Source organism: Trematomus bernacchii, unplaced genomic scaffold, assembly GCF_902827165.1.
Source record: "Trematomus bernacchii unplaced genomic scaffold, fTreBer1.1, whole genome shotgun sequence".
NCBI classification, from domain to species: domain Eukaryota; kingdom Metazoa; phylum Chordata; class Actinopteri; order Perciformes; family Nototheniidae; genus Trematomus; species Trematomus bernacchii.
In genome coordinates this window covers 15,001-36,908 of record NW_022988072.1, presented here as the reverse complement: position 1 = coordinate 36,908, position 21,908 = coordinate 15,001, and the positions used below count along the sequence as shown (strand labels likewise).

At 42.6% G+C, this 21,908-nt stretch overlaps 1 protein-coding gene and 1 pseudogene across 2 annotated transcripts; both read right to left on the bottom strand.

The window, feature by feature from the left end:
* Window positions 1-243: 243 nt before the first annotated feature.
* LOC117474845 lies at window positions 244-892 on the bottom strand (annotated as a pseudogene).
* A 2,971-nt stretch (window positions 893-3,863) lies between these two features.
* Window positions 3,864-15,671, bottom strand: dnajc27 (DnaJ (Hsp40) homolog, subfamily C, member 27). Of its 2 annotated transcripts, XM_034120861.1 has the most exons (8): window positions 15,193-15,671; window positions 12,977-15,142; window positions 12,033-12,115; window positions 11,861-11,930; window positions 6,559-6,723; window positions 6,364-6,486; window positions 5,797-5,957; window positions 3,864-5,692 (listed from the first exon to the last, which is right to left on the bottom strand). In XM_034120861.1, exons 2-8 carry the CDS (start codon window positions 13,061-13,063, stop codon window positions 5,560-5,562), a joined length of 822 nt encoding a protein of 273 aa, XP_033976752.1. In that variant the 5' UTR covers window positions 13,064-15,142; window positions 15,193-15,671; the 3' UTR covers window positions 3,864-5,559. The 2 variants fall into 2 exon arrangements, with proteins under 2 accessions (XP_033976752.1, XP_033976751.1); XM_034120860.1 differs by having other exon boundaries at window positions 12,977-15,671.
* Between the last annotated feature and the right edge of the window lie 6,237 nt (window positions 15,672-21,908).

Here is a 21,908-nt window from a genome sequence, read left to right as displayed (position 1 = left end):
GTCGTAGTTCAGCCGCAGTTCAGCCGTAGTTTTAGTTGTAGTTCAGCCACAGTTCGGCCGCAGTTCAGTTGTGGTTTAGCCGTAGTTTCAGTTGTAGGTCCGCCGTAGTTCAGCCGTAGTTCAGCAGCAGTTCAGTCGTATTCGGACCTCCTGAAAGTCGGGGGTAAGTTGTAGTTCAGCCGTAGTTTCAGTAGTGGTTTCAGTCGGTGGTCAGTCGTGTTCCGACCTCCTGAAAGCTGTAGTTCAGACCCTCTCTGTCCTCCTGACGGGGGCCCCTGGGGGGTGGGGAGCCCCTCGGGGGTCTGTCTCCGGTGCGCCCCCCCTCTGACGGTAACAGGTAGCTATGAGCAGGGCTCCAGCTCCCAGGTGCATCCCAGCCGCCGCCCAGCCACTGTACAGCGCCCCCCCCTTCTCCCAGCGGGGGGCCACGGGGGGCAGTGAGGGGTCGAACCGGCTCAGGGAGGCCAGGCGGGCCACGTGAGACACCGGGACTAGAACCAGGAGCCCTGCCACCAGGCTGAGGGCCCCCCCCAACACCCAGCAGGACCCTCTTCTGACGGGACCCCCAGCTGTGAACCACCTGTAGTCCGGGGGCCGTCAGCAGCAGAGCCAGCAGACTGAAGCCCAGCGAGGCCCCTGTGAGGACCCGGGCCCACAGCAGGTGGGGGGGCAGGGCCAGGAGCCCGGGGTGGGGCCGGCACTGCAGGGGCCCCCCGTCGTGAACCACACAGCCCCCCCACAGAGACAGATCAAACCTCTCAGCTGGCAGCAGGTCGGAGGCCAGAGAGAGCCAGGGGGCCAATAGGGAGGTGAGAGAGAGCAGAGAGGCCCCCAGGAGCAGAAGGAACCCCCACAGGTCAGGAGAGAACACCCCCACAACGTCCAGCTGCATGGTACGATCCGTCAGGAGTCAGAGAGTCAGAGAGAGAGGACGGGAGAGCTTATAATGGAGGGAGGGGGGAGAGGAGGAGCTGTAGGGAGGCTCAGGATACGTCTGAGAGAGGGAGGATTCAATGTGGGGATACACAGAATAATAATGAATTCATGAATTCAATGGTTGAGGTAAGTAGTTGAAAGGATAGCGTAGTGCACCTGTCACATCAATAAAGTCTTATTACCCCCCGATGTAGGAACAATACTTTATAGGGAGCAATGAAACTATAAACAGCTAAACAAACAAGTCATACAAAGAATGAAGACAATGGTTTATTAGGGTGAGGGGTGCACTGACACATCAAAGGGATTTAGGGGCGGGACTAAGGTTTTATGGGGGGTCATAAATCAATCACTAATCGAACCCTATCCTTTCAGCTACTGAGGAACAATGAGAAATACATCGAACAAAAACGTTACAAAATAATAAATAGATAAAGAAAAAAATACAATGAAATGTCAAAAATAAATAACATGTTTCATAAATCATAAATCAAATACAATAATAGAATATAAAAAGGTCACAAAAATATACAAAAATATATAAATTAAGGTAAAAAATAAATGACGATTTATATGATGATGTAAAAATAATAAAACGGTATTATTGTCCGTTCAGTGCCCTGTGCAGGTCCAGACTCTCTGAGCTGTTCAGCGCTCTGTGCAGGTCCAGACTCTCTGAGCTGTTCAGCGCTCTGTGCAGGTCCAGACTCTCTGAGCTGTTCAGCGCTCTGTGCAGGTCCAGACTCTCTCAGCTGTTCAGTGCCCTGTGCAGGTCCAGACTCTCTGAGCTGTTCAGCGCTCTGTGCAGGTCCAGACTCTCTGAGCTGTTCAGCGCTCTGTGCAGGTCCAGACTCTCTGAGCTGTTCAGCGCTCTGTGCAGGTCCAGACTCTCTGAGCTGTTCAGCGCTCTGTGCAGGTCCAGACTCTCTCAGCTGTTCAGTGCCCTGTGCAGGTCCAGACTCTCTGAGCTGTTCAGCACCCTGTGCAGGTCCAGACTCTCTGAGCTGTTCAGCGCCCTGTGCAGGTCCAGACTCTCTGAGCTGTTCAGCGCCCTGTGCAGGTCCAGACTCTCTGAGCTGTTCAGTGCCCTGTGCAGGTCCAGACTCTCTGAGCTGTTCAGCGCTCTGTGCGGGTCCAGACTCTCTGAGCTGTTCAGTGCCCTGTGCGGGTCCAGACTCTCTCAGCTGTTCAGTGCCCTGTGCAGGTCCAGACTCTCTGAGCTGTTCAGCGCTCTGTGCAGGTCCAGACTCTCTGAGCTGTTCAGCGCTCTGTGCAGGTCCAGACTCTCTGAGCTGTTCAGCGCTCTGTGCAGGTCCAGACTCTCTGAGCTGTTCAGCGCTCTGTGCAGGTCCAGACTCTCTGAGCTGTTCAGTGCCCTGTGCAGGTCCAGACTCTCTGAGCTGTTCAGCGCCCTGTGCAGGTCCAGACTCTCTGAGCTGTTCAGCGCTCTGTGCAGGTCCAGACTCTCTCAGCTGTTCAGTGCAGGTCCAGACTCTCTGAGCTGTTCAGCGCCCTGTGCAGGTCCAGACTCTCTGAGCTGTTCAGCGCCCTGTGCAGGTCCAGACTCTCTGAGCTGTTCAGCGCTCTGTGCGGGTCCAGACTCTCTGAGCTGTTCAGCGCTCTGTGCGGGTCCAGACTCTCTGAGCTGTTCAGCGCCCTGTGCGGGTCCAGACTCTCTGAGCTGTTCAGCGCTCTGTGCAGGTCCAGACTCTCTCAGCTGTTCAGTGCCCTGTGCAGGTCCAGACTCTCTGAGCTGTTCAGCGCCCTGTGCAGGTCCAGACTCTCTCAGCTGTTCAGCGCCCTGTGCAGGTCCAGACTCTCTGAGCTGTTCAGCGCCCTGTGCAGGTCCAGACTCTCTGAGCTGTTCAGCGCCCTGTGCAGGTCCAGACTCTCTGAGCTGTTCAGCGCCCTGTGCAGGTCCAGACTCTCTGAGCTGTTCAGTGCCCTGTGCAGGTCCAGACTCTCTCAGCTGTTCAGCGCCCTGTGCAGGTCCAGACTCTCTGAGCTGTTCAGCGCCCTGTGCAGGTCCAGACTCTCTCAGCTGTTCAGCGCCCTGTGCAGGTCCAGACTCTCTGAGCTGTTCAGCGCCCTGTGCAGGTCCAGACTCTCTCAGCTGTTCAGCGCCCTGTGCAGGTCCAGACTCTCTGCTGCATAATGGTGTGATAACAAAGCCTCATTGTCTGCTCACAGGAAGTCCTCCAGGAAGTGAAGCTTTGTTTCAGCCTCTTTGTAACCGAGCCCCCCCGACCCCCCCCGCCCCGTTTAACAAGACATCCCTTTGTTTATCTAACGAGGAAAACAGGAAGGCGTTGGTGAGGTTTCCACATCCAGGAACATGATGCTAAAACACTTTTAATATAGAAGTAAACATATAAAAAAAAGTATAAAAACACACGGTGCTCGAGAAATAGTTTTTATTATTTTTAAAAACAGTGAAACATGCACAAACATGCACACACACACACACACACACACACACACACACACACACACACACACACACACACTTCAGTTTAACATGTTTTAACATTCCCTTTAGGGAACTAATGAGCAGGTTGATGGCACACATCGTTTAATACTATCAGTCCCTTTAGGGAACTAATGAGCAGGTTGGTGGCACACATCGTTTAATACTATCAGCCCCTGAAGGGAACTAATTATTGAATTATAAATACACACATTAGCACGTTTCCAACAAATATCCTATTTCAAGGACCCGATTAGCAATTTTAGGGAACAAATAATTAATATTCTGAAAAAAGTTGTAATTTTAGGGAACTAATTTGTCAGGTGAGGAAAGAAAAAATATATTTAAAAAAAGGTTCAAATTATATCCAAATGAGTCAAGTTAAAAAATGACTTACTTCAGGGAACTAATTTGTATTGTTGAGGGAACATAATACGATTTAGCAAGATTAACTCATTAGTTGGCACAAGTTATTTAATATTAGTCAGGCAGTAATATACGGGAACAAATCTGTCATTCAAGGATAAGAGTAAAAAAGTACACGTGGATGTAATGGCACAGTTTGGAGGGAGTCACTTTAGGGAACTAAAGTCACGTCAGGGAACTAAAGTCACGTCAGGGAACTAACGCCGCTTCAGGGAACAAACGTGACGTTAGGGAACTAATGTCGCTTCAGGGAACTAAAGCCACTTCAGGGAACAAAAGTCACTTTAGGGAACTAACGTGACGCCAGGGAACTAAAGTCGCTTCAGGGAACTAAAGTCGCGTCAGGGAACTAAAGTCACGTCAGGGAACTAAAGTCACGTCAGGGAACTAACGCCGCTTCAGGGAACAAAAGTCACGTCAGGGAACTAACGTGACTTTAGGGAACTAACGTCGCTTCAGGGAACTACAGTCACGTCAGGGAACTAAAGTCACGTCAGGGAACTAAAGTTGCTTCAGGGAACAAAAGTCACTTTAGGGAACTAACGTGACGTCAGGGAACTAACGCCGCTTCAGGGAACAAAAGTCACTTTAGGGAACTAACGTGACGTTAGGGAACTAACGTCGCTTCAGGGAACTAAAGCCGCTCCAGGGAACTAAAGTCGCTTTAGGGAACAAAGGTCGCTTCAGGGAACTAAAGCCGCTTGAGGGAACTAAGGTCGCTTTAGGGAACTAAAGTCGCTTTACGGAACGAAAGTCGTTTTAGGGAACGAAAGTCGCGTCAGGGAACTAACGTGACTTCAGGGAACTAACGTGACTTCAGGGAACTAACGTGACTTCAGGGAACTAAAGCCGCTTTAGGGAACGAAAGTCGCTTTAGGGAACTAAAGTCACGTCAGGGAACTAACGTGACTTCAGGGAACTAACGTGACTTCAGGGAACTAAAGCCGCGTTAGGGAACTAAAGTCGCTTTAGGGAACTAAAGCCGCTCCAGGGAACTAAAGTCGCTTTAGGGAACTAAAGCCGATTTAGGGAACAAAGGTCGCTTCAGGGAACTAAAGCCGCTTCAGGGAACTAAAGCCGCTTGAGGGAACTAAGGTCGCTTTAGGGAACTAACGTCACTTCAGGGAACTAAAGTCGCTTTACGGAACGAAAGTCGTTTTAGGGAACGAAAGTCGCGTCAGGGAACTAACGTGACTTCAGGGAACTAACGTGACTTCAGGGAACTAACGTGACTTCAGGGAACTAAAGCCGCTTTAGGGAACGAAAGTCGCTTTAGGGAACTAAAGTCACGTCAGGGAACTAACGTGACTTCAGGGAACTAACGTGACTTCAGGGAACTAAAGCCGCTTTAGGGAACTAAAGTCGCTTTAGGGAACTAAAGCCGCTTTAGGGAACTAAAGCCGCTTTAGGGAACTAAAGTCGCTTTAGGGAACTAAAGTCGGGAGGAGCTTTGTTTTGGCAAACAGGCTTTAAGATGGACATTTTAACTCGTCATTTTTAACACGTTTCTATAATATTTAACCGCTCTGACTCTTCCTCGTCTTCTTCTTCTTCCTCTTCTTCCTCGTCTTCCTCTAACAGCAACACAGAGGCCAGTCCAGATAAAGTGTAAATAAGTTAAACCGGACGAACGTTGGCACACACACCTTTACAATAAATAAATAAATAACCACTGTCAGAGCGGCTGCGTGTGATTGGCCGAGCATGGGACGTCCAATCAGAGTGAAGTGTTATTTGATGTTCTTCAGTAGTGAGGTGCGAGCGTTCACCACGGCCTTGAAGGCATCTTCGCTGCCGGGGGCAACACATTTATCAGGATGAAGCAACACCGCCAACTTCCTGTACGCCTTGTTCACTTCCTCCCTGGAAACAAGAGGCGGAACCAACGTTACAACCTGGTCACATGACTTCACGTCACCACCGCTAAGCTAAAGGTGGCTAATGTTAGCTACAAAGTGCTGACTCACCGTGTGGCCCCTGGTTTGACCCCCAGCATGTCCCAGGAGTCCTTGCTGTTTCTGATGCGTCTGATGGTGTCCGCCTGCTCTTTAGTGAACCCCACGCTGAGCTCCGTCACCGGACGCTTTCCACCGTTCTCACACATGTCGGTGATGGAGGAGAAGAACGCCTGCGGGGAGTAAATATTTATATTCACTTTGGAGGTTTTGAAGAGCTGTACAGATAAAGCTGTATTGTATCAAATTCTAGCCAACTGTATCGTAAAGCATCGTAAACTTTCGTTAACCTTCGTATCGTAAAGTATCATATCTTACCGCAAATTATCGGAATGCATCATAATGTAATGTATCGCACTGTTCCTAAAGTATCGTAAAGTATCCTAAAGTATCGTAATGTAATGTATCGTATCGCACTGTATCGTAAATTATAGCATGCATCACCTGGAACATCTCGTTGATTGTATCGTAGCGTGTTGTTCTGTATCTTATCGTACAGTACTGTATTCTTTGATGTAAAGCGTCTTCGAGCTTTAGGAAAGGCGCGATAACGATCCAATGTTTTCATATTATTATTACCTGGAACATCTCGTTGATCCCCTCGCCGCTCTGCGCTGACGTCTCAAAGTAATGAAACCCTCGAGACTCAGCGAAGAGTCGTCCCTCGCCTTCATCGACCACACGTCTCTTCGTCAGGTCCACCTGTACAAACAGTCATATATTAAATATGCCATCAGATACTTTAGTACTTCATTATTCTGAGGCTTCAGGTACCTTGTTGGCGCAGACCACAAACACGATGCTGTCCATGTTCGCCTGAGACCCCATTTCCTGTTTCATCTCCCCGAGCCAGCTGTCCAACGCCTCGAAACTCTCCCTCAGACCCACGTCGTACACCAGAAGCACGCCCTGGGAGTCCTTATAGAACTCATTACGCACCTGAACACATCACAAGACATATACATAACCCCCTGGGAGTCCTTATAGAACTCATTACGCACCTGAACACATCACAACACATACATATAACCCCCTGAGAGTCCTTATAGAACTCATTACGCACCTGAACACATCACAACACATATAACCCCCTGAGAGTCCTTATAGAACTCATTACGCACCTGAACACATCACAACACATATATATAACCCCCTGAGAGTCCTTATAGAACTCATTACGCACCTGAACACATCACAACACATATATATAACCCCCTGAGAGTCCTTATAGAACTCATTACGCACCTGAACACATCACAACACATATACATGAGTCCTTATAGAACTCATTACGCACCTGAACACATCACAACACATATATATAACCCCCTGAGAGTCCTTATAGAACTCATTACGCACCTGAACACATCACAACACATATATATAACCCCCTGGGAGTCCTTATAGAACTCATTACGCACCTGAACACATCACAACACATATAACCCCCTGAGAGTCCTTATAGAACTCATTACGCACCTGAACACATCACAACACATATATATAACCCCCTGAGAGTCCTTATAGAACTCATTACGCACCTGAACACATCACAACACATATATATAACCCCCTGAGAGTCCTTATAGAACTCATTACGCACCTGAACACATCACAACACATATATATAACCCCCTGGGAGTCCTTATAGAACTCATTACGCACCTGAACACATCACAACACATATATATATAACCCCCTGAGAGTCCTTATAGAACTCATTACGCACCTGAACACATCACAACACATATATATAACCCCCTGAGAGTCCTTATAGAACTCATTACGCACCTGAACACATCACAACACATATAACCCCCTGAGAGTCCTTATAGAACTCATTACGCACCTGAACACATCACAACACATATATATATATAACCCCCTGAGAGTCCTTATAGAACTCATTACGCACCTGAACACATCACAACACATATATATAACCCCCTGAGAGTCCTTATAGAACTCATTACGCACCTGAACACATCACAACACATATATATAACCCCCTGGGAGTCCTTATAGAACTCATTACGCACCTGAACACATCACAACACATATATATAACCCCCTGAGAGTCCTTATAGAACTCATTACGCACCTGAACACATCACAACACATATATATAACCCCCTGGGAGTCCTTATAGAACTCATTACGCACCTGAACACATCACAACACATATATATAACCCCCTGAGAGTCCTTATAGAACTCATTACGCACCTGAACACATCACAACACATATATATAACCCCCTGGGAGTCCTTATAGAACTCATTACGCACCTGAACACATCACAACACATATAACCCCCTGAGAGTCCTTATAGAACTCATTACGCACCTGAACACATCACAACACATATATATAACCCCCTGAGAGTCCTTATAGAACTCATTACGCACCTGAACACATCACAACACATATACATAACCCCCTGAGAGTCCTTATAGAACTCATTACGCACCTGAACACATCACAACACATATATATAACCCCCTGAGAGTCCTTATAGAACTCATTACGCACCTGAACACATCACAACACATATATATAACCCCCTGAGAGTCCTTATAGAACTCATTACGCACCTGAACACATCACAACACATATATATAACCCCCTGAGAGTCCTTATAGAACTCATTACGCACCTGAACCACATCACAACACATATATATAACCCCCTGAGAGTCCTTATAGAACTCATTACGCACCTGAACACATCACAACACATATATATAACCCCCCTGAGAGTCCTTATAGAACTCATTACGCACCTGAACCACATCACAACACATATAACCCCCTGAGAGTCCTTATAGAACTCATTACGCACCTGAACACATCACAACACATATATATAACCCCCTGGGAGTCCTTATAGAACTCATTACGCACCTGAACACATCACAACACATATATATAACCCCCTGAGAGTCCTTATAGAACTCATTACGCACCTGAACACATCACAACACATATATATAAACCCCCTGAGAGTCCTTATAGAACTCATTACGCACCTGAACACATCACAACACATATATATAACCCCCTGGGAGTCCTTATAGAACTCATTACGCACCTGAACACATCACAACACATATAACCCCCTGAGAGTCCTTATAGAACTCATTACGCACCTGAACACATCACAACACATATATATAACCCCCTGAGAGTCCTTATAGAACTCATTACGCACCTGAACACATCACAACACATATATATAACCCCCTGGGAGTCCTTATAGAACTCATTACGCACCTGAACACATCACAACACATATATATAACCCCCTGGGAGTCCTTATAGAACTCATTACGCACCTGAACACATCACAACACATATATATAACCCCCTGGGAGTCCTTATAGAACTCATTACGCACCTGAACACATCACAACACATATATATAACCCCCTGAGAGTCCTTATAGAACTCATTACGCACCTGAACACATCACAACACATATATATAACCCCCTGAGAGTCCTTATAGAACTCATTACGCACCTGAACACATCACAACACATATACATAACCCCCTGAGAGTCCTTATAGAACTCATTACGCACCTGAACACATCACAACACATATATATAACCCCCTGAGAGTCCTTATAGAACTCATTACGCACCTGAACACATCACAACACATATACATAACCCCCTGGGAGTCCTTATAGAACTCATTACGCACCTGAACACATCACAACACATATATATAACCCCCTGAGAGTCCTTATAGAACTCATTACGCACCTGAACACATCACAACACATATACATAACCCCCTGGGAGTCCTTATAGAACTCATTACGCACCTGAACACATCACAACACATATATATAACCCCCTGAGAGTCCTTATAGAACTCATTACGCACCTGAACACATCACAACACATATAACCCCCTGAGAGTCCTTATAGAACTCATTACGCACCTGAACACATCACAACACATATACATAACCCCCTGAGAGTCCTTATAGAACTCATTACGCACCTGAACACATCACAACACATATATATAACCCCCTGAGAGTCCTTATAGAACTCATTACGCACCTGAACACATCACAAGACATATAACCCCCTGAGAGTCCTTATAGAACTCATTACGCACCTGAACACATCACAACACATATATATAACCCCCTGAGAGTCCTTATAGAACTCATTACGCACCTGAACACATCACAACACATATACATAACCCCCTGAGAGTCCTTATAGAACTCATTACGCACCTGAACACATCACAACACATATATATAACCCCCTGGGAGTCCTTATAGAACTCATTACGCACCTGAACACATCACAACACATATAACCCCCTGAGAGTCCTTATAGAACTCATTACGCACCTGAACACATCACAACACATATACATAACCCCCTGGGAGTCCTTATAGAACTCATTACGCACCTGAACACATCACAACACATATATATAACCCCCTGGGAGTCCTTATAGAACTCATTACGCACCTGAACACATCACAACACATATACATAACCCCCTGAGAGTCCTTATAGAACTCATTACGCACCTGAACACATCACAAGACATATATATAACCCCCTGGGAGTCCTTATAGAACTCATTACGCACCTGAACACATCACAACACATATATATAACCCCCTGGGAGTCCTTATAGAACTCATTACGCACCTGAACACATCACAAGACATATATATAACCCCCTGGGAGTCCTTATAGAACTCATTACGCACCTGAACACATCACAAGACATATATATAACCCCCTGAGAGTCCTTATAGAACTCATTACGCACCTGAACACATCACAACACATATACATAACCCCCTGAGAGTCCTTATAGAACTCATTACGCACCTGAACACATCACAAGACATATGTTATTGTTATTATTATATAACAATATTTAAAATATGGGTCCTACAGCACCACCTGCTGGAAGGTTTCCAACATTACAACTGTATTTGTTTTTGTTAAAAAGGTAAAAACAGTAAGAATATATTTATTATTTGATAAGAAAATATGGAAAATATAAACAAAAAAATATAGAATAATAACAACAATTATTGAATAAATGAAGAGACAAAAATATCACATAAAAATAACAAAAATAATGTTGTAAAAAACACAAATATAAAAACGAAAAATTATAAATAATTAATATCTTTTTTTTTTTAGGGCTGTCAAGAAAAAATGCCACTAATTATTTTAACGCGATTAACGCATCTGTATTTTTTGTCCTCGCCGCCCCGTAGTTTCAGAGCGCATCGAGTTTAAAACACCGTCTACGAGCTGATGCTGACAGCCCCGCTCCTGCCGCCCGCTTGTGGCAGACCACACTTCCACGCTCACCGGCTGGCCATCGGGAGGACCGGGAGGGTGTGTGTGTGTGTGAGGGGCGAGCGAAGCACACCTTACATGTTGTTGTTGTTGTTAGCATCTGGTGCTAGCTAGCTGCGCTAACGGATATAAGGAGCTGTTTCAATGAAAACAGAGGAGCGACATTTCGCCGACAACTGCGCCGAGCACTTGACTTGATGCAGGTAGCCAGACAGTGGGACCACACACACACACACACACACACACACACACACACACACACACACACACACACACACACACACACACACACACACACACACACACACACACACACACACACACACACACACAACACACACACACACACACACACACACACACCACACACACACACACACACACACACACACACACACACACACACACACACACACACACACACACACACACACACACACACACACACACACACACACACACACACACACACACACACACACACACACACACACACACACACGTAATGTTCAGAGGTTGTTGTGTTTAATATTCATGAGAATATTTGTCATTGTTCAAATGATAATAAACACACATTTGCATAAAGCATATTTGTCCCCTCATATGTTGATAAGAGTATTAAAAACTTGAAAAATATCCCTCTAAGGTACATTTAGAAACAGATAAAACAGCGATTAACTATTTTAAATCGACTGACAGCCCTACTTTTTTTAAATACTCACTTCGTAGAAGAAGGGATGTCCGGCCATGTCGAAAATGTTCACCTTGATTTCTCTGTCGCGGACCTGAACTCTGACAGAAACACACAGTAATATTATTATAACATTAATGAAGTTTTAAAGCCAGAATAAAACATGAGACACATACAATAAATACATATATATAAGGACTTACTTGGTGACGCCATAGTCGATGCCGATGGTCGCCAGATATTTAGGAACAAACCTCTTCTCACAGTAACGTTTAATAATGCAGCTCTGAAAGAAAATCAGGTTTAATTTCAAACCAAACTCCATCCAGAAAAACACTAATTTTTACAGAAAATGGGAGTTCATTTAAAGGTTTTATGCTCAAATAAATTACTATAACCACACTTTAATGACTATTTCAGATTCACTGTGATCTCCTGGTGAATTCGGCATCAATAATAAACACAAAGCAGATTTAATTTATTATAAAAACATGTTTTATCTGGATGATTTGCATGGTTGCTAGGCAGAATCTCACAGCCGCTGAACCAAAACAGCACGAGGAAGGTTACAAATAAAACTGATTATTAAATATTTAACAGTTTATTTATACGCCGAATTTAAGAGAAGATTTCAGTCTTTGTGAAAACATGTTTATTGTTGTTGTTGTTGTTGTGTGTTTTAATTATCAGTAAATAAGAAAGTGACGTGTGCAGCTCTTCACACCAAACTCCATTCAGAAATATACCGATTTAAGGGCAGGGTTTCTGAAGGAAGAAACATGATTAAATATATTAATATTAGTTATTATAATGTAATATGTATGCCGAATTTAAGTGAATATTGTCCTTATTATATAAAACATGTTTAAAAGGATAGTAATCAATGATGAAAAGCTTAATTCAGTAGCTTAAGTCACAATCATTGTAGGTAAATCCGGGTGATTTTTACAGTCCATAGGTTGTATGCATCATTACAGGGAAACCAGGAGATAAATAAACGGTATTTATTCAATGTAAAGCCTTTCAAACGTTGCTTTTAATAAACATGTAGTTATCTTGCTCTAAAACATGATAATTAGAGGAGAATCTGATGTTAAATCCTGAGTTTTCTGACCGTATTTTGGTGTAAAAGAGATGTATTTCTCACCTTCCCGACCTCGGCGTTGCCCAGACTGATGACTTTCACCCGCAGAGACTTCTTGCTCTCCCGCCTCTTCGGAGCCGAGCTCTCCATGTTGTTATTAATGGCTTTTATTACACAATTCAGCTTAAAAACTGCTGTTGTTGCTGTTAGCACGCAGAGCTAAAGCTAGCCGCTCTGGAGCTACACACGACTTCCGCTCATTACTTTCAAAATAAAACCAGCCAAAAACTTTGATTTAAATCATTTTATTTTCCTCAGAAGAAGAAAACATTAAATTAATAGAAACTATGAAATATTCAGAATGAGATAGAGTTCCATAAACGAGTAATCAGAGCCTACGATAATACAGAGCTAAAGCTAGCCGCTCTGGAGCTAACACACGACTTCCGCTCATTACTTTCAAAATAAAATCTGCAATGAAAACACTATTTTTGGCATAAACATTATAAATGAATACAGTAAAAAGGATTCCGCATAGAGGCTTCCTAATGACGTCATGGGATTTCGCGTGACGTCATTAGGAAGCCTCTATAGCAAGAGGGTTCAAAAAGAGTCAAGAATATTTAACCCTTGATATAAACTGTTAGCAAACAGCCACTTAAAAGCTACAACTTCCGCTCCGAATTTTCAAAATAAAACCATCAAAACAATGTGGAAGAATCCTCATAAAGAGAGGGTTTCAAAAAGAGTCAATAATAGCCTTGAAATCCCTTTTCATATAAATAACACCTTTATAGAAGTATTTCAAGGACTTTCATGTATTATTAAATCAATACAGCAATATCTGATAGATCGGATTTATTGAGACTTTTAATAAACTCAGTGTCTCTGAAGCAGAAACATCTTTCAATCATAACACACACTTTCTCAGGAATCAATCAGTGTGTGTGTGTGTGTGTGTGTGTGTGTGTGTGTGTGTGTGTGTGTGTGTCTGTGCGTGTGCGTGTGTGTATCCCCCTGCAGGGACCGTGTGGTACTCGAGGAATAGTTAATCAGTAAATCAATGTAGGTTACTGTGTAAAAAGATCATTTGATTTGAATGCAAATAATTATGCAAATGAGAACTGTCTTTTTAAAATGTATTTAGCTTTCAGATATCATATTACCAAGTATATAATATCATACAAATATTGAAATATAACATCCTGCATTTAGCATTTGAATCATGTCAACAAGTATCTAATAAAAACATAAAATGCACACATAAGAGCATTATAAACCACAAGATTACAATTATTTAATTGAATAAAAGTCCAATTCAAGCGATTTTCAGCATTATGTTGACACCAATATATATATATATATAAATAAACACAGAACATCCTGCAATAGGAACTACTCTGTAATTCATTCATACACATGTACACTTTGTTATATTCCTTTTAATGTATACTTTATATACATTTACAGGTAATGCAGTGTTTTAAGTAACTTATTTAACTTGATAACACAGACTTGAAGTAACAGTTATACATTAAACTACTAGGTATTACTAAAATAGTGTGTCTGCCTTCGAGCTAGTGGAGTTAATACATTTTTTAACATGATTCTGTCGTTTTTTCGCCGTAATATGAGTCATATTTCAATGTAAACTGGTCGGTAAAAGGCCTCAGTGAAAATGTATATTAAAGGCACTATGTTCAGAAAGTGGGTATTAACGCCCTCTTGTGGTCACGGTGAGGTACTGCAGCTGCTTTCCTGTCAAGCTAGAGGAATTGCATATTACATACCACTTTCGGTAACATCCTTCAGAATAAAACATTGTTTGTAACCGACGGAAGTGTATTTTAGTTTTTAAAACGTTCAATTTTACTTTACGACTTTATCTGACTGCACGGTATTGTAGTCAACTTGATACAGAAACGTATCATATCTTCTACATCTACTCACTAAGCGGGAAGACATGTTATTTGAAGAAAACAGTTCGTTTAGCTTCGGCTAATGTTGTGTGCTAATCATACGGTGGCCGAGACGCGCTGAAAACACATACGGCTAACACATAGAGCTAAGGTAATCGGGAGACTCGAGGGACTAACTGAGAGCTAGGTAGTTAATACACGTTTTAACATGTATCCTGTCTTTATTTCGCCGTATTATGAGTCATATTTCAATGTAAATTTGACGGTAAAAGGCTAGAAGAAGTGCGTATTTAATTTCATTTTAGCTTACCTGTACTGTACCCAATATACAAGCTGTTAATAAACTTTTCAATCAATTACCCTGATAGCACTGGTTACATCCGGGTCTTACCCTGATAAGGATGCATTGGTTACATCCGGGTCCCTTTGTTGTCGCTAGAATAGGGTTTAAGGGTTTCTCATCATGTGAACTCCACTAGCATGAACTCTGACTCAACTGTAAAGTTATACTGTCGATAAAACGTGCAAATTAAAACCACGTTTTATTTTGGAAGGTTGGGTTTAACAGGAAGTCTTGTATGTATGCAACTCCTCTAACTTGATAACGGAGTTGTAGTTACCAACTGTAGCCAGAAGAGGGCGCCAAAGCTCCTCTCTAAATGTTACCATGGACTGGATGCTATGTGATAATGACTTTGTATCTAGCGTGTTTGTTACTGTTTCTCTTTAAACAGCAAGCAAATAACCAGAACCAATGTTTGAAGCTCTCGGTCAGTCCCTCAAGTCTCCCGGTTACTTTAGTGTTATTAGCCGTATGTGTTTTCAGCGCGTTGAGCCCTCTCCGCCACCGTATGATTAGCACACAACATTAGCCGAAGCTAAACGAACTGTTTCCATCAAATAAAATGTCTTCCCGCTTAGTGAGCAGAGTTAGAAGATGTGATACGTTTCTGTATCAAGTTGACTACAATACCGTGCAGTCAGATAAAGTCGTACAATAAAATTGAGAATTAAAAAAACTAAAATACACCTCCGTCTGTTATCGAACATGTTTTATTTTGAAGGATGTTACAGGAAGTGGTATGTAATATGCAATTCCTCTAGCTTGACAGAAAAGCAGCTGCAGTAACTCACCATGCCACAAGAGGGCGTTAATACCCACTTTCTGAACATAGTGCCTTTAATATACAATTTCACTGAGGCCTTTTACCGACCAGTTTACATTGAAATATGACTCATATTACGGCGAACAAACTAAATAATGTTAAAATATGTATTTATACCACTAGCACGAGGGCGGACACACTATCTGAGTGACACACAATAGTTTAATGTATAGCTTTTAATGAGTTAGTTACAGTATAGCTGTTCTCATAAAACCGAGAGAAATTATAGTAAAGTTAGACACTGTATAAAAGCATTCCACTTCCGGTAAAGACTTACAAAAATAAAAGCTTCTAAATATGTATATTTTTTATTAATTAATTTTGTTCCAACAGAACATGGATATATATATATATATATATATATATATATATATACATACACATCTTTAAAGGCAGTCTGATTCTTTATATATTTTGTTGGATGTACTGTGTGTGTGTGTGTGTGCGTGTGCGTGTGCGTGTGTGCGTGTGCGTGTGCGTGTCTGTGCGTGTGCGTGTGTGTATCCCCCTGCAGGGACCGTGTGGTACTCGAGGAATAGTTAATCAGTAAATCAATGTAGGTTACTGTGTAAAAAGATCATTTGATTTGAATGCAAATAATTATGCAAATGGGAACTGTCTTTTTAAAATGTATTTAGCTTTCAGATATCATATTACCAAGTATATAATATCATACAAATATTGAAATATAACATCCTGCATTTAGCATTTGAATCATGTCAACAAGTTTCTAATAAAAACATAAAATGCACACATAAGAGCATTATAAACCACAAGATTACAATTATTTAATTGAATAAAAGTCCAATTCAAGCGATTTTCAGCATTATGTTGACACCAATATATATATATATATATAAATAAACACAGAACATCCTGCAATAGGAACTACTCTGTAATTCATTCATACACATGTACACTTTGTTATATTCCTTTTAATGTATACTTTATATACATTTACAGGTAATGCAGTGTTTTAAGTAACTTATTTAACTTGATAACACAGACTTGAAGTAACAGTTATACATTAAACTACTAGGTATTACTAAAATAGTGTGTCTGCCTTCGAGCTAGTGGAGTTAATACATTTTTTAACATGATTCTGTCGTTTTTTTCGCCGTAATATGAGTCATATTTCAATGTAAACTGGTCGGTAAAAGGCCTCAGTGAAAATGTATATTAAAGGCACTATGTTCAGAAAGTGGGTATTAACGCCCTCTTGTGGTCACGGTGAGGTACTGCAGCTGCTTTCCTGTCAAGCTAGAGGAATTGCATATTACATACCACTTCCGGTAACATCCTTCAGAATAAAACATTGTTTGTAACCGACGGAAGTGTATTTTAGTTTTTAAAACGTTCAATTTTACTTTACGACTTTATCTGACTGCACGGTATTGTAGTCAACTTGATACAGAAACGTATCACATCTTCTACATCTACTCACTAAGCGGGAAGACATGTTATTTGAAGAAAACAGTTCGTTTAGCTTCGGCTAATGTTGTGTGCTAATCATACGGTGGCCGAGACGCGCTGAAAACACATACGGCTAACACATAGAGCTAAGGTAATCGGGAGACTCGAGGGACTAACTGAGAGCTAGGTAGTTAATACACGTTTTAACATGTATCCTGTCTTTATTTCACCGTATTATGAGTCATATTTCAATGTAAATTTGACGGTAAAAGGCTAGAAGAAGTGCGTATGTAATTTCATTTTAGCTTACCCTGATAGCACTGGTTACATCCGTGTCTTACCCTGATAAGGATGCATTGGTTACATCCGGGTCCCTTTGTTGTCGCTAGAATAGGGTTTAATGGGTTTCTCATCATGTGAACTCCACTAGCATGAACTCTGACTCAACTGTAAAGTTATACTGTCGATAAAACGTGCAAATTAAAACCACGTTTTATTTTGGAAGGTTGGGTTTAACAGGAAGTCTTGTATGTATGCAACTCCTCTAACTTGATAACGGAGTTGTAGTTACCAACTGTAGCCAGAAGAGGGCGCCAAAGCTCCTCTCTAAATGTTACCATGGACTGGATGCTATGTGATAATGACTTTGTATCGAGCGTATTAATATGTTACTGTTTCTCTTTAAACAGCAAGCAAATAACCAGATCCAATGTTTGAAGCTCTCGGTCAGTCCCTCAAGTCTCCCGGTTACTTTAGTGTTATTAGCCGTATGTGTTTTCAGCGCGTTGAGCCCTCTCCGCCACCGTATGATTAGCACACAACATTAGCCGAAGCTAAATGAACTGTTTCCATCAAATAAAATGTCTTCCCGCTTAGTGAACAGAGTTAGAAGATGTGATACGTTTCTGTATCAAGTTGACTACAATACCGTGCAGTCAGATAAAGTCGCAAAGTAAAATTGAGAGTTAAAAAAACTAAAATACACCTCCGTCTGTTATCGAACACTTTTTATTTTTGAAGGATGTTACAGGAAGTGGTATGTAATATGCAATTCCTCTAGCTTGACAGAAAAGCAGCTGCAGTAACTCACCGTGACCACAAGAGGGCGTTAATACCCACTTTCTGAACATAGTGCCTTTAATATACATTTTCACTGAGGCCTTTTACCGACCAGTTTACATTGAAATATGACTCATATTACGGCGAACAAACTAAATAATGTTAAAAAATGTATTTATACCACTAGCACGAGGGCGGACACACTATCCGAGTGACACACAATAGTTTAATGTATAACTTTTAAATCACAGATCTGTGCCTTTATTTGGATTTGTTTATTTTCCCTTATTCAATTAATATTTACTGCAGATTAGATGTGACTTTATGGAGGAGGAGGAGATGAGGAAGAGGAGGAGGAAGAGGAGGAAGAGGAGGAGGAGGAGTGTTTCATCGAGCCAGCGGCTGCATCTGCAGAGAGTCGTACGTGTCTCTGGGCCCGGAGCTCAGACCCTGAAAACACAGCAAATCATCACAATAACAACAAATATACAATAACAATAACAACAAATATACAATAACAATAACAACAAATATACAATAACAATAACAATAATAAAACAAAGATAATAATAAAACTCTGAGTTTCCTCACCTGGTAAATCTGTTCTGGTTTCCTCAGACGCTGCGAGTAAACAACAAATAAATACATTTAGAAAACAAATAAAAGTAAGAGCTGATGTTTTATAGGATTATTGATTCCTGAATAAAATAAATCAATACTTTGTTTTATTCATCTTTATTTTATTTACCTTTTCTTCATAAATGTGTTTCTTTAGAGTTATATTAATGATTATATATTAAATAACTCAGAGCCTCATAGGCTCCTCCCTGTCCCCTGGTCTCATAGGCTCCTCCCTGTCCCCTGGTCTCAGAGCCTCATAGGCTCCTCCCTGTCCCCTGGTCTCAGAGCCTCATAGGCTCCTCCCTGTCCCCTGGTCTCAGAGCCTCATAGGCTCCTCCCTGTTCCCTGGTCTCAGAGCCTCATAGGCTCCTCCCTGTCCCCTGGTCTCAGAGCCTCATAGGCTCCTCCCTGTCCCCTGGTCTCAGAGCCTCATAGGCTCCTCCCTGTTCCCTGGTCTCAGAGCCTCATAGGCTCCTCCCTGTCCCCTGGTCTCAGAGCCTCATAGGCTCCTCCTGTCCCCTGGTCTCAGAGCCTCATAGGCTCCTCCCTGTCCCCTGGTATCATAGGCTCCTCCCTGTTCCCTGGTCTCAGAGCCTCATAGGCTCCTCCCTGTCCCCTGGTTCATAGCCTCATAGGCTCCTCCCTGTCCCCTGGTCTCAGAGCCTCATAGGCTCCTCCCTGTCCCTGGTTTCAGAGCCTCATAGGCTCCTCCCTGTCCCTGGTCTCAGAGCCTCATAGGCTCCTCCCTGTCCCCTGGTCTCATAGGCTCCTCCCTGTTCCCTGGTCTCAGAGCCTCATAGGCTCCTCCCTGTTCCCTGGTCTCAGAGCCTCATAGGCTCCTCCCTGTTCCCCTGGTCTCAGAGCCTCATAGGCTCCTCCCTGTTCCCTGGTCTCAGACCCTCATAGGCTCCTCCCTGTTCCCTCGGCTCAGACCCTCATAGGCCCCTCCCTGTTCCCTCGGCTCAGAGGCCAATGGCATCTCTCCATAGGATTTAGGAAAACAGCTGGAAATCAGGTCTGTGTTTGAGACACATTGAAGAGACGGATCACGTTTTGTTCAGCTGGATAATCTCCACATGTCTACTCTACTTTTATAATGTTCTAATCATAAATCTAATGTCCAGAAGCAAAATGCTAACGTGATGCTATAAAGGAACTACAGCCGAGTCCAGCAGCACGACTTCAACGTCACGCCAACTTCAGATCCATATTCAAAACTACAGATTCTAAATGGAACGAGTTGAAGCGTTTGTTTGAACAGTTTGCAGGAGGCAGGGACTTGCTTTCAAGCAGAACAGGGCTAACTAACTTAGAGGAGTTTGGCGTGATGACGTACAACGTCCTCCACGACTTCTGTAGTCCTATTCAGCCACTTGGTAACAACCATCGTTTTTCAGACACGTACACTCTTCAGAAATCACCAGTGGGGTCACTGCTGATGGATTTAATGTCCTAGAACAAAACGTGATCCGTCTCTTCAATTTGTCTCAACCACAGACCTTAGTTCAGATAGTTTCCTAAACCCTATGGAGAGATCCTATTGGCTCTGAGACCAGGGAACAGGAAGTGGTGAGATCCCATTGGCTCTGAGACCAGGGAACAAGAAGTGGTGAGATCCCATTGGCTCTGAGACCAGGGAACAGGAAGTGGTGAGATCCCATTGGCTCTGAGACCAGGGAACAGGAAGTGGAGAGATCCCATTGGCTCTGAGACCAGGGAACAGGAAGTGGTGAAATGCTGACTCACTTCTGGGTTTTAGGACTCGTTCCTGCACCACTCTGTTTTATTTAGAACATTTGAATATATATGTGTATATATATATATGTATATATACATATATATACATATGTATATATATAATAAACTCCTCACCTTGAGGGGGAGCTCTTTGTACTCCCCGTCCGTGGGGCGAGTCAGACCCTGGAGATTACAAAATAAATCATCATTAAATATTTGTTAAAAAATATAAAAGATAATTATATTTAATGATTTTAGATGAATGTAAAGAAGTAATAAAGTGTGTGTCACCGTGTTAGAGCTCCTCTCCGGAGGACTGGCCCTAAAACACAAAACACATTCAGACTAATGTCATCATTGAGTTATTATTATGAATGAAGCTGAACTCACTCTGCCTCTCTCCGAGTTCCTTGAGGTCCTGAACACAACACAGTATTGATTATTAACCAATAACATATCAATACAAATATATTTATGGATTTAATCCTCATTGACTTTGTAATGATGATTGAACAGATTGAGATAATAAGGTGACTCACGCTGTACAGACTCTCCTTCAGCTTGCCTTTGAAGAACTTCACAAAGAAATACAAATGACAAAGTCAAATAAAAAACGTAACAAAGGTTTAAATATTTATATAAATAACAATATAACCTTCTCCTTGACGAACATGCCGGTGATGAAGAGTCCGTAAAGCCCGAGGAAACCATCGAGGACGTAACACAGCTGAGGGTCGTAGAGAGTAACTGCACCTGGGGAGACACGCTCTTATTGTGAAGGAGGCACACTCTTATTGTGAAGGAGGCACACTCTTATTGTGAAGGAGGCACACTCTTATTCTGAAGGACACACGCTCTTATTGTGAAGTATTTATTTGTATGCCTACTCAGTTAATGACCCTCACATAAGGCGTTACAAAGTATCAGAAAAAAGGCATGAACTACAACTCCCAAGATGCCTTTCAGGGGACATCTTAGGCTTGTTTGAGACGAGCTGCGGCTCGCCTCGAAAGTAGACGAGAATAGCCGATGGCAGCCGGGGGAGGTCTCAAAAGCTCGCCTGAAGTCGGACAGCTCGGA